This window comes from Myotis brandtii, unplaced genomic scaffold (assembly GCF_000412655.1).
Source record: "Myotis brandtii unplaced genomic scaffold, ASM41265v1 scaffold407, whole genome shotgun sequence".
NCBI lineage: Eukaryota > Metazoa > Chordata > Mammalia > Chiroptera > Vespertilionidae > Myotis > Myotis brandtii.
Genome location: NW_005365639.1, coordinates 49,794 through 63,124, shown reverse-complemented (window position 1 = coordinate 63,124; position 13,331 = coordinate 49,794). Strand labels below are relative to the sequence as shown.

Sequence of the window (13,331 nt, the reverse complement as noted above, 5' to 3'; positions counted from 1 at the left end):
TCTGCGGGGGCTCAGTAACTGGGGCCTAAAGATGAATTTATTTTTCAAAATGGGAGGGCCTTTTAATATTTTGATTTTGTCATTTCTTATTTTATTCAATTACAGTTTGGGGAAGCATATTTTTCATATTTTGAAAGTATTGACGTTTTTAAATGTATGGCATAAAAATGGTCATATTCACAAAGAAGTAATTTTTGCAGAATGCGAACTTGAATATGTATGTATGTAAATTTCACTTACCATATTGACTATGTTGCTTAGTCTTTGTCCATATGTTCTTTTTTTAAATAAAAGGAACTTTTCTTAGGTTAGTTTTACCTTACTGCAAGAAGTTACATGTGCTCATTGTATAAAATTTAGAAGATAGAGAAAATAAAAATGAAGATAATAAAAGCCCTCTCTCAAACATAACCACTAAAATGTTGAATGCATGTTTATTCAGCCATTTTTCTATGGGATGATATCTCATATACTATTTGGTAATCTGCTCTTTGTCTTTTGATATATTATGAACAACTTTTCCAATCATATAAACTAATTTAATTTTTAATGGTTGAGTTGCTATATTATTAAATCAATTACTTATGTTAGGTATTTGCAGTGGTTTTCAATTTTTGTTTTAATTTTTGACTTTAAAAGTTATTTTAAAATATCTTTAAAAGAACTATAAAAATAACTGTAAAATAACTATAAAGACAGTTTCAGATGTACAACCCACTGATTAGACATTATTTAACTTACTAAGGTGATCATCCCAATAAATCTCTCACCCATCAGACACCAGACATAGTTATCACAATATTATTGACTAGATTCCCTATGCTGTACTTCACATTCCCATGACTATTCTGTAACTACCAATTTGTAATTCTTAATCACTTCATCTTTTTCACTCATCTCCCCAACCCTCCTTCCCATCTGGCAACTGTCAAAATGTTCTCTGTATCTATGAGTCTGTTTCCATCCTGCTTATTTATTTATTTTGTTTTTTAAATGTAATTTTTGATAGATATGTCTTTATTGCCATTTTATTATTCACATTTTAAATATTTTTCCTTCTTCTTAAAGAAGATCCTTTAACATTTTCTGTAATACTGATTTGGTGGTGATGAACTTCTTTAGCTTTTTCTTATCTGGAAAGCTCTTTATTTATCCTTCAATTTTAAATGATAGTTTTATTGGATAATCTTTAAATTTTTTTTTTCAAACCAAAAACAGTTTTATTTGACAAAAGACAAAAACAAAACTTATTTACAGTAGTTTTCTGCTCAAATTATTTCAATGGGATAACTGTGCTTCTCCTCCAGGTTTATCTCACAACCAAACCAAGCAGAGGCTGCCCCACCCCCAGCCTCCCTATCTTGCACAAAGGGGAGAGGGGAATGCCAACCAGAATTCAGCAGCATGGCTCCCACACCCTCACCACCTCCATTGCTCAGTGCACTGTTGGAAGGAAAAGTCCCACCCCAGCCCAACACACTTCCAAAGTACCCTGCTACAAGCATCTTACAACAGTCACACCAGACCCGGGCTCACAGACATGGGTGGGGTAGAAGAGGCTGGGCAAACAGCAGCGTCAACTAATCTTGAAGCTGCCATGTTCATGTTCATTTTTCCCCAGCTGGGCTGGAGGAGGGTGAGGATCCCTGATCCCCTTCCCACCCACCCAGGGCATGGAAAAAGAGGGCACAGGACGAGGGAGCACGCAAGAGAGAGAGCTTAGGAAACTTGCCCACTCAGAGCAAAGCTCCCTCTCTGTAAATACTAATCCCCACTCTCACACCAAGAGGTGGGCTAAACCACTCAGAAATGAGGATGCCTTCCTGAAGTCTTCAGAGATCAGCCCAGAAAGGACAGAATACCTGTTTCTGCCTTTTCTCCTGGCCAGACCTAACCAAGTCAGCCAACACCAAGTAACTCTTCCCCTTGTGCCTGACCTGGAAACTTCAGGAAACTACAGGCTGGGGCTCCTGACCTGTCTTTTGGCCCAATAACAATATTATTCAGAACAAAAATATTTTGGCTAATAACCTAGGATTAGTGTTTCTTAGGATATATAAAGATGGGGTATACTGCTATTGAGCACTGTCAGCAATGAAACAACAAAATAAAAACGGGGAGGAGGGAGGAGAACAAGACCAACTGTGATCTGTTTCGCTGTGAAGTTCAGGGCAGGAGCCTCTGCAACTCCAATTTAAAGAAAGGTGCAACACAAAAAGACTCAGGGTGAACAGGCTTCATAATTTCCAGCCCCAGCCTCCTCTGAAGACAGTTCCTCAGGCAGCTGGTGGCAGGAAACTATTCCCTGCTTCTTCTAGTAGTTTCCTGCCACCACCGTGGGAAAAGCTGCCAGTAGATGGAGCTTTTGACATTCTGGCCACTAATCCAACTTTACCTAAAGGACTCCAAAGGCTGCAGGGCAAAACTTTCAAGGATAAAGAAGGGAAAAACATTAAAGAGAAAAAACAAAAAAATAAAACCCTACTGCCTCAGTCTAGCTTCCTCCCCCCCAACCCCCCCAAAAAAGTACAGTAAAAACAGAAATATAAAAAACACCTCTCCAGTTTTATCATCCTTCTCTGCTCTGTGCCTAGAAAGTTTGGTCAGATTCTCTGTTGGACCCTCTTGCTGGCTTTGGCTTTATCCTCCTTCGGTTCCTGATCCAGAAAAGCCAAAGCCTGTAAAAGTCTTTCTCTCCTTTTTTGGGTAAACCAAACCAACAATAAAATAACCATTAGGAATTCTGCAGAGATTTAACTGGTCCCCCAAACAAAAATACTCCTTCCTTGTAAAACAATCACCTGTTGTAGTGGTGGATCATTCCCAGTTCATCAGACTCTGTCACACAATGCACTCTTATTCCCCACACCTGGGCTCGCTGCCCCCATGAATGCAAACCACAGCAAAAAGGGAGATGAACACCAAGTTTGAAAAAAACCTGAATATTCAACTGGAGTCTGTTCTACCTGCTGGGTTCCTCTTTTCTTTTGTTCACACTTAAGAACTAGGAATGTCCACACTGCTTAACAGAGCAGCCAGCTCAGGGACAACCTGGACCCAACATAGGTCTGAACTTGGCAGGTTTCCTGTGTGCAGCCCAGGAAAGCAGCTGGAACAAAGGTGTCCTGTGGGTTCTCTGGAGAAGTAGCAGCACCATGCCTGTCTCCACTCTCTTGGTCTCATCACCTGAGGAGGCCTGGAGAAAGGCAGTCAGCAGAGGAGGTCCCCATCACAGTGCAGTGACACCAGCTGGTGTCTTCCTGCTGAAGATCCTGGACAGAGGAGATGATCCTGATGTTTGGCAGTGAACCAAAGAAAACTCTGTATGAAAGGGAACCAAAACAGAAACCCAGGACAGCTGGCTCGAGCCTCGAGCACCCCTGTGGGCAGATGCCTACTTGGGGTTTTCAGAGACGAAGGGGATGGGAGTGTGCAGTAACGGCAGCGATAGGTCCTGCTGCTTCTGAAGCTCCATCTCAGCAGCCCTCTGTAGTGCCACCTCCACCAGTAGCTGGAAGCTGCTGAAGTCCTCCTTGTCCTGCTCTGGGGGTGTGGGTGGGGGTGTGTTGAAGAGTCCACCGGTGGGGCTTCCGGCTTCAGCCCTGGTCAGCAGGGTGAGAGTGTTGCCAGGGGTCACCAGGGGCTTGGGGGGTTCTAGCTCCCCTTGTGGGAAGGGAGCTGCTGGCTTTTCCCCCTGGCCTGAGTGGAGTGGCATGGAGCACACAGATAAGGAGAGCACATTGGTGGGGGCTGGTACAGACACAGCCAGCACCGAGGGGCTGCTGCCACGGGGGAGGGCCACATCTGAGGCCTTGCCCCCTCGGCGGGAAATGGTGTATTGGTTGGGGTCTTGGCCATCCTTCCGAAGCATGTCTGGGAAAAGCCGCCGCCGAGCGTTGATGAACCAGTTACATATCTGTAGCACAGACAGATTGGTTTGTCCAGAAAGGCTTAGCTTCTCCTGCTCAGAGGGGTAGGCATTGTAGCGGTGCAAGTACAGCCAGTCACGGAGGATCTTTACTGACTCCTTGGGCAGGTTCCCTCTGCGCTTCCTCTTGCCTGCCAGGGAGAGGAGGCCTTCATCCTCACCCAGATCACTGTCTGACATGATGTCTAAGGGCTAAGCTGGACCTCAGGCAAGCCCCGGCAGGGCCAGGGGCGGCCCATCTGCCGTGGTGGGATCCTAGGAAGCTGGGTCCCCCCAAAGGTCCCCAGACGAGTTTTCTGGATAATCTTTAAATTTTTAAAAATTGATTTTTAGAGAGAGGAAGGGAGAGAAACATCAATGTGACGGTTGCCTCCTGTTCATGACCTGACTGGGATCGAAGTCACAACTTGGTTGGTAAGTGCCCTGACTTAGAATTGAACCTGCCACCTTTTGGTGTATAAGATGCTCCAACCAGCTGAGCCACACACAGGCAGGGTTACATAGAGAAATCTTGGTTGTAAGTCTTTACTTTTCATCACTTTGGATATTTCTTGTCAATCACTTCTAGCCTGTCAAGTTTCTGTTGAGAAATCAGCTGTAAATCTTTTGGGAGCTCCCTTGTAGGTAACTAACTGCTTTTCTCTTGTTGCTTTTAGGGACCTATTTTTGTCTTCAACCTTTTGCATTCTAATTATGATGTGTCTTGGTGTGGGCCTCTTTGGGTTCATCTTGTTTGGGATTCTCAGTGCTTCCTGACTTATATGTCTATTTCCCTCACCAGGTTTGGGAAGTTTTCTGGCATTATTTTTCAAATAGATTTTCAATTTCTTGCTTTCTCTCTTCTCCTTCTACCATCCCCATGAAGTGGATGTTGGGACACTTGAAGTTGTCCCAGAGGTTCCTTATACTAGCCTCATATTTTGGATTCTTTTTTCTTTTTACTGTTCTGATTGGGTGTTTTCTGATTCTGGTTCCATATCTTCCAAATATCTGATTTGACCCTCTGCTTCATCTACTCCACTTTTGATCTCCTGTAATGTATTCTTATTTCATTTAATGTATTCTGTATTTCTGACTGGTTCTTTTTTATGTTTTTTAGTTCCATTTTTTATGTTTCCTATTTCTTTGTTAAAGTTTTTACTAAGTTTACCAACTCTTCCCTTAAGTTAATTGAACATTCTTATAACTGAGCGGTTGCCTCCTGTATGCAACCTAACTGGGGATCAAACCTGCAACCTAGGTATGTGCTCAGATCAGCAATTGAAACCACAGTCTTTTGGTGTATGGACAACGCTCTTCTTCTTCTTTTTAATTCCTTTGCCGTGCCAAACTCTTTAGTTTGATGTAATCCCATTTGTTTATTTTTTCTTTTGTGTCCCTTACTCTAGGAGATAGATTACAAAATATATTGCTATGAAAAATGTCTGAGATTTTTAAAAAATTAATTTATTTTCCATCACTATTTATCCCCTTTATGCCCTCTTCCACCTCCAGCCACCCACCTTCACCACCCCACAACCACCCAATCATTACACTGTTGTCCATGTCCATGAGTTCTTCCTTTTTTTATTTTGCTCAATCCCTCTATCCCTCCTACCCAACAGAGCTGTCTGTGTGTTCTCTATTTATGAGTCTGTCTCTATTTTGCTTGGTAGTTTAGTTTGTTCATTAAATTCTACATATGAGTGAAAGCATATGGTACTTGTCTTTCTCTGACTGGCTTATTTAATTTACTATAATGTTCTCTAGGTTCTCCCATACTGTTGGAAAGAATAAAATTTTCTTCCTTTTTATGACAGGGTAGTGTTCCATCATGTAAATGTACCACAGCCTTTTTTACTCACTCATCTACTGATTGGCACTTGGGATGTTTCCAGATCTTGACTATTGTAACTAATGCTGCAGTGGACATAGGGGTACATTATATTCTTTTGAATTAGACTTTTCCCCCCAATAATTTCCAGAAGTGGAATCTCTGGGTCATAAGGCAATTCCATTTTTAATTTTTTGAGGTAACTACATACTGCTTTCCACAGCAGCTGCACCAGTCTGTATTCCCACCAACGGTACACAAGGGTTCCCTTTTCTCCACATCCTTGCCAACATTTGTTGTTTTTTTTTTGTTTGGCTTTTTAATTTTTTTTTTTTATTGCTTAAAGTATTACAAAGAGTATTACATATGTCTCCTTTTTTCCTGCCCTTGACAATCCCCCAGCCTCCCCTACCCCCGTACCACCCCCCCAACCCTCCCCGGCCTTCCCACTATAGTTTGACAGTCTGTTCGAGGCTGCTCTGCCTCTGTATCTATTTTTGTTCATCAGTTTATAATGGTCCTTATTATCCATAAATGAGTGAGATCATGTGGTATTTTTCTTTCATTGACTGGCTTATTTCACTTAGCATAATGCTCTTGTTTTTTGATTCATTGATGATAAACATTCTGACCGGTGTGAGGTGATGTCTCATTGTGGTTTTAATTTGCATCTCTTTGATGATTAGTGATATTGAACATCTTTTCACATGTCTATTGGCCATCTATATGTCCTCTTGGAGAAGTGTCTGTTCAGGTCTTCTGCCCATGTTTTATTGGATTGTTTGTTTTTTTGGTGATGAGTTTTGTAAATTCTTTATAAATTTTGGATATTAACTCTTTATCATTGGCTAATATTCTCCCATTAGTGGGTTGTCTTTTCATTTTCATTTTTTGCTGTGAAAAAACTCTTTAGTTTGTAGTCCCATTTTTTATTTTGTTTCTTATGCGCAAGGAGATAGATCAGAAAAAATATTGCTATGAGAAATGTCTGAGATTTTAAGGCCTATGTTTTTTTTTTCTTCTAGGATTTTTATGGTTATGAGTATAACATTCTTTCATCCATTTTGGGTTTATTTTTTGCATGTGGTATAAGAAGGTGGTCATTTCATTATTTTTTTTTTTTGCAATTTTCCCAATATCATTTATTGAATAGACTCTCTTTAGTCTATTGTATGTTTTTGCCTTCTTTGTCAAATATTAATTGACTATAAAGTTGTGGGTTTATTTCTGGGCTCTTTATTCTTTTCATTGATGTATATGTCTGTTTTTATGCCAGTACCATGTTGTTTTGATTTCTATGGCCTTGTAGTATAGTTTGATGTCAGGTAGCGTGATTCTTCCAACTTTGTTCTTCTTTCTTGAGATTGCTGTTGCTATTCTGGGTCTTTTGTGATTCCACATAAATTTTTGAAACATTGGTTTTAGTTCTGAGAAATAACCCATTGGTATCTTGGTAGGAATTATATTGAATCTGCAGATTGTTTTGGGTAGTATGGACATTTTAATTATGTTAATTCTTCCTATTCATGAACACGATATATGCTTCCACTTGTTTGTCTCTTCCTCAATTTCTTTTTTCAGTGTCTTATAATTTTCTAAGTACAGGTCTTTTACATCCTTGGTTAAATTTATTCACAGTTATTTTATTCTTTTTGAAATAATTGTGAATGTTTTTTTAAGTTTCCCTTTTTGATAGTTCATTATTGGTGCATAAAAATGCCATGGATTTTCATATTCATTTTGTATCCTACTACTTTACTGAATTCATTTATTAGTTCTAGTAGTTTTTTTGGTAGAATCTTTAGGGTTCGCTTTTTACAATATCCTATCATCTACAAATAATAACCATTTTACCTCTTCTTTTTCAATTTGGATGCCTTTTATTTATTCTTCTTGTCTGATTGCTGTGGCTAGGACTTCCAGTACTATGTTGAATAAGAGTGTATACACATTTTAACAGCTGATAGCTTAAATTTTTGTATTTTAATAAATACTGCCTTTTTAGTTATTTTAAGTGTGTTTATAAGTTTTGTTGGATACCCTATATATTACCAAAATGGATGTTCTAGAGATTATATAAAAATCTCCAAGTGTCTACAAAGTTCTGGTATATTTTCATTTTAATACGAATTGTTATATTAGAATGCTATGTTACAGAAAAGAAAAGTTCTTTGTCAATTGTATTATAATCAGATCTATAACTATGCCATTTTAAGTTGTCATTTACAGTGTTTTATTCTAATGCATTCACAACTATGTTTCATTTTAAATATCCATGGAATGGACTCTAATTTATTCTAAATCATGGATTTCCAGGAATAAAATTTAAAATCATACTGGATAAAAATTTATAGGAATCTAAGAAATAACTGGATTTATGGAAATACTGGCAAATTATCAGGACAAATAGGAATTAATTAAACAAACAGAATAAACTGATAATGATTATAATTTTTATAACTTTTTGTTTGAAATATTGCTGATTTTAAAATCTTTTTTTGCTTTTTAATATAAGAAATTTGTTTTTTCTCAGAGCAATTTAATAAATTATTAGTATACCTTTTTTATGCAGTATTGAAGCATTTGTATTTTTCTCCCTATTTGGTCCCTCCAGAGTTTGGAAACTCTTAATGAATAGGTATTATTATTTTCTTGGCAATATGGTTGTTTTAAAAAATTCAATAATAATCTGTACTCTTTATAAGAGGGCACAATTGGAAATTGGTTTTTATTACCAAAGCTTTGACTGGGATATCATGTTTGAAAGAGATTTGCATAGACTTGGATGTTACCAGAAAGGTTTTAGGAATTAAGATTGACTTCAGCAGCTGAATAAAGCCCCTCGGGAATATAGCCTGGTGTCTTGCTTATATGATTCACAAGAGCATTTCCAGGTAAGAAGCAAAGGCTGCTTTCTTGGGATATGGCAAATGGAGAACATTAAGACATTTTGGGGGACCTTGAACATGAGGAATTCACCCAAATATATAAGCAAAGTCTGGAAAACATGTGTCTTGGCTTCTTAGCCCCGAGAGGCTAATTAAAGTTCTATCTGGAGACTCCTTAAAAAATTTCAGTACAGCAGATTTAAAATTGCCTGTATAATCAATTACCACTCTTGTTGTATTTATAGAGATAATCTATCCAAATTCATTGAAACTAGACTTATGCAGTAAATAGTCTTAATTTGACTCTCCGAGAAAAATGAGGGTGATTTTAAAGAGAGAAATTTTGTTTCCAGAGAATCTATAATACACAGTTGTAGATATTAGACTCTAGTTCAGTTAGTTTTTAAAGTTTTATTTTTCACCTATAAACTGGATGAGAGACTGACTTTTTCTAATCCTATCTAATAAAGAGGGAATATGCTGATTGACCCTCATGCCATCACAAAGATGGTGGCATCCATAGCCAATAAGGAGGGAATATACTAATTGACTACCCCACCCTCAAAGATGGCGGTGCCCACAGCCAGTAAGGAGGGAATATGCTAATTGCCCCATACTCAAAGATGGCTGTGTCCACAGCCAATAAGGAGGGAATATGCTAATTGACTGCCACACCCCCAAAATTGGCGGCACCCACAGCCAATAAGGAGGGAATATGCTAATTGACTGCTATGCCCTCAAAGATGGCAGTGCCCACAGCCACAAGATGGTGGCACCCAGTCCCCTCAGCCCCTCCGGGGTGGCAGGCATGCTGCAAGGCCAGGCCTGCCCCCAGGTGGGCACAGCCACTCCACACGCCTGCCTATGGAGTCCCTCAATTCCCTCAGCCCCCCAGCTGCCCAGGGCTGCTTGAGGCTCAGGTAACTAGGGCCAGCTGTGGCTTTCGCTGCCGGCAGTGGAAGCAGCAGAGGTGTGATGGAGCGTCGCCTTCCCCTGATCGCTGGGTCGCCTCTCACCCCTGAGGGCTCCCGGACTGTGAGCAGGGGCAGGCTGGGCTGAGGGACCCCCCCTCCAGTGCATGAATTTTCATGCACTGAGCCTCTAGTTTTATAAATATTTTGCTATACCCCTTTGAATACATGTTTCATTTTTTTTTTCATCCTTTGACTTGGAGTTATTGAGAACTAAAATTTTTATTGTTTTGAGCCTTGCAAACAAATTGCAACTAAAAGACACGACATAAATTTGAGAAATCACCAACAACAGCTCACGTTCATAAAATCTCAGTGATGGATGCTGTGTAAGCCATGCAGAATTTTCCTGAGCACCTGATGATCTCATCAAATACAGTCAAACTGCAAAACAAAATAATCTGATTGTCACTGCCTGCCTTCATTCCAGCAAGAGAAGCTTTCAACCTCACCTATAGAAAACTCTCAGCTGTCAGCCTTACAGACTCAGAAACTGGTTTATAATTTGCTCTGATCATCAATCTTTGTTTTTATGGACATACCCTTATTGAACACCTGATTGCTTGCTTGTACAATATAGGCCTCACTTTGGGAGTCCATCTGCATCATCATCTCCTGAAATGAGACTCAACAATTTAACTGAACTGAGTTATTTTCAGGACTAAATGATTGGATCAATAAAATGCAGAGCATTCTTCTAGAATGTGAAACTCAATTGTTTAAAGTTTTAAAACTGGGACTGAAGGGACAAAAATCCTACCACCTTTGCCCCAGAGACAATTCTCTTGACCACTAGACTGACACACAATGCAATATATGATGATGTACCATAAAGTTGTACACTTTAAAACTACATAGTCTTTTTACCCAACTAGAGGCCTGGTGCATGAAATTTGTGCAGGGTGGGGTGGTCACTCTGCCTGGCCTGCACCCTCTCCAATCCAGGACCCCTTGGGGGATGTCTGACTGCCAGTTTAGGCCTGATTCCTGTGGGACCTAAACCGGCAGTCAGACATCCCTCTCGCAATCTGGGACCACTGGCTCCTAACGGCTTGCCTGCCTGCCTGATCGCCCCTAACCACCTCTGCCTGCCGGCCTGATCGCCTCCCTAACTGCCCCCTTGCTGGCCTGATCGCCCCTAACTGCCCTCCCTTGCCAGCCTGATCACCCCTAACTGCCCTCCCTTGTCAGCCTGATCACCCCTTATGTGCCCCCCCATGCCGGCCTGATCGCTCCCTAACTGCCCCCCCTCCTGCTGGCCTGATCACCCCCTAACTGCTCCCCACCAGCCTGATCACCCCTAACTGCCCCCCCGGCACCCCACTGGCCTGATTGCCCCTAACTGCCTCTGCCTCTGCCCCTGCCACTGTGGCTTTGTCCAGAAGGACGTCTGGAAGATGTCTGGTCTAATTAGCATATTACCTTTTTATTAGTATAGATGCCACCCAATAAGTAAAAAACAAGAAACCCCACAAAATTCTGCCACCCTGAAGTGGCCCTATTAGTATGTTGATTGTAAGGGTGTTTATTAAGACTCAAAAGGAGGCTTTGACCCTCCCTCCTTTCCTGCCCAAGAGATTCAGACAGAAAACCTGCTTCAGGAAAGAGATCTTGGAATGCTGCTCTAATCTGAGTTAAATATGGTAAACGAGAGGGTTCCAAGCAGGTGCTGGTTAGCCCAGCACCCCATTTCCTGTTTGCTGAGTCACCTGGTAAAGAATTTTCCCACCATGTTTGCTCTGCTCTCCCTCAGCTACCTGTAAACTGCACATTCTCACTTGTGAAATCTAATGCTCTGTCCATTCCGCTTCTCCTTTGTCCAAAAATGTCTTATATACTCAGTGCTGCCTCACTGCCTTTGGAATTTTCATGCCTATGTGAATTTCACATATGCACGTATTAAAGTTTGATTTTCTCCTGTTAAAAAATGAAGCTCTATTTAAAAAATAACATGTAATTTAAAACTGTTTATATTTAGTATTGGTATGGTGTTTATTCTAGTTTTATTTTCTTTTAGTATTTGCAGAGGTATACACTGTTTTAATGGTATATTTTATAAATATCCATTTTTATATATATGATGAAATTTTTTGAGCCTTAATTTATTCCAACAAATGATCATTTCTAAATAAATATTCCTTGTGTGTATGAAAAAAGCAGTTATCAGTCTTTAATTACTTGATACATCTTTATATATTACTTTAATTCAGTCTGTTAATTGTTTTATTCAAATATACAGCACAAATACTTCTTAATTTTAATTTTTAAATTAAATTTATTGGGGTGACATTGGTTTATAAGATGATATAGGTTTCAAGTGTCCGTTTAGATTATACATCATCTGTATATTGCATTGTGTGCCCACCACCCAAAGTCAATCATCTTCCATCACCATATATTTGGCCCCCTCTGTAACCACATACCGTTGTCTGTGTCTATGAGTTTGCTTTATATCCCATATATGAGTGAGATCATATAGTTTTTAGCTTTTTCTGACTAATTTCACTTAGCATAATATTTTCAAGGTCCATCCATATTGTTGCAAATGGCAACATTTCACCTTTTCTTATGGGTGAGTAGTATTCCATTGTAACAATATACCACATGTTCTTTACTTAATCATTCATTGAAAACACTTTGTCTCCATGTCTTGGCCACTGTGAATAATGCCACAATGGACAAATTTTTGAAAAAGGAGCCAAAACATTACATGGAAAAAAGAAATCCTCTTCAATAAATGGTGCTGGGAAAATTGGAAAGTCACATGCAAAAGAATAAAACTAGACTACAGTTTGCCCATGTACAAAAGTTAACTCAAAATATATCAAACGCCGAGATGTAAGGACTCAAACAATAAATTACATGGACGAAAACATAGGTACTAAATTTTTGGACCTTGGTATTAGAGAACATTCCCAAAGTCAAGGAAGTAAAGGCAAAAATAAATGAATGGGGCTCTATCAAACTAAAAAGCTTCTGCACAGCACAAGAAACTGCCAACAAAACACAAAGGCAACCAACAGAATGGGAGGAGATATTTGCAAACACAGCTCCCACGAAGGTTTCATATCCAAAATATATAAAGAACTCATGCAATTCAACAGTAATGATTTTAAAGTCCATTTTCTATCACAGTGAGTGAGAATAATTTTTATTTTTAACTTTTATTTCAATTTTTAAAAATTTAATTTATTGGGGTGACATTAGTTAAAATTTATATAGGTTTAAAATGTATAATTTTATGACACATCATTTGTATATTGCATTGAAACAAATGAGAATGATGATACAATATATCAAAACTTTTGGGATGCAGCACTCCCAGTAATATGAGGGAAGTTTATGTCATTACAGGGCTACTTAAGAAACAAGGAAAATCTCAAGTAAACAACCTAACATTACATCTTGAAGTAGAAAAAGAAGAACAAAAGCAGCCCAAGTCAGCAGAAGAAAAGAAATGTAAAAATTAGGGGAGAATTAAATGAAATAGAGAACAAAATCTATACAAAAATTAATGCAACCAAGACCAGTTTCTTTGAAAAGATTCATAAAACTGAGAGAAGCATGCTTATAAGTTACTACTACAATCATGAATTAGTCTGTTTTTCCTTGAATCCCCCCTCCATTTTATATATTTTGAGTTCATATTTTTGGACACCTAACATTTTTAACAATGTCTTTTTTTTCTTTATTGATTAAGGTATTACATATGTGTCCTTCCCCCCCATTGC

At 39.2% G+C, this 13,331-nt stretch overlaps 2 protein-coding genes across 2 annotated transcripts in view; both read right to left on the bottom strand.

Annotated features, from left to right (window-relative positions):
• The window catches only part of LOC102243953 (ATP-binding cassette sub-family A member 3-like), a gene marked incomplete at its 5' end in the record, with an annotated part of 66,719 nt that overhangs the window by 10,266 nt on the left and 43,122 nt on the right, over window positions 1-13,331 (bottom strand). The window lies entirely within an intron of this gene.
• LOC102239313 (homeobox protein TGIF2) lies at window positions 2,991-4,208 on the bottom strand. The gene has a single exon (XM_005873348.2). It carries the CDS (start codon window positions 4,106-4,108, stop codon window positions 3,395-3,397), a length of 714 nt encoding a protein of 237 aa, XP_005873410.1. The 5' UTR covers window positions 4,109-4,208; the 3' UTR covers window positions 2,991-3,394.

Bases quoted from the DNA above. Each gene is read 5' to 3' on its own strand.
- LOC102239313 (XM_005873348.2), bottom strand. From the start codon at position 4,108: ATGTCAGACAGTGATCTGGGTGAGGATGAAGGCCTCCTCTCCCTGGCA.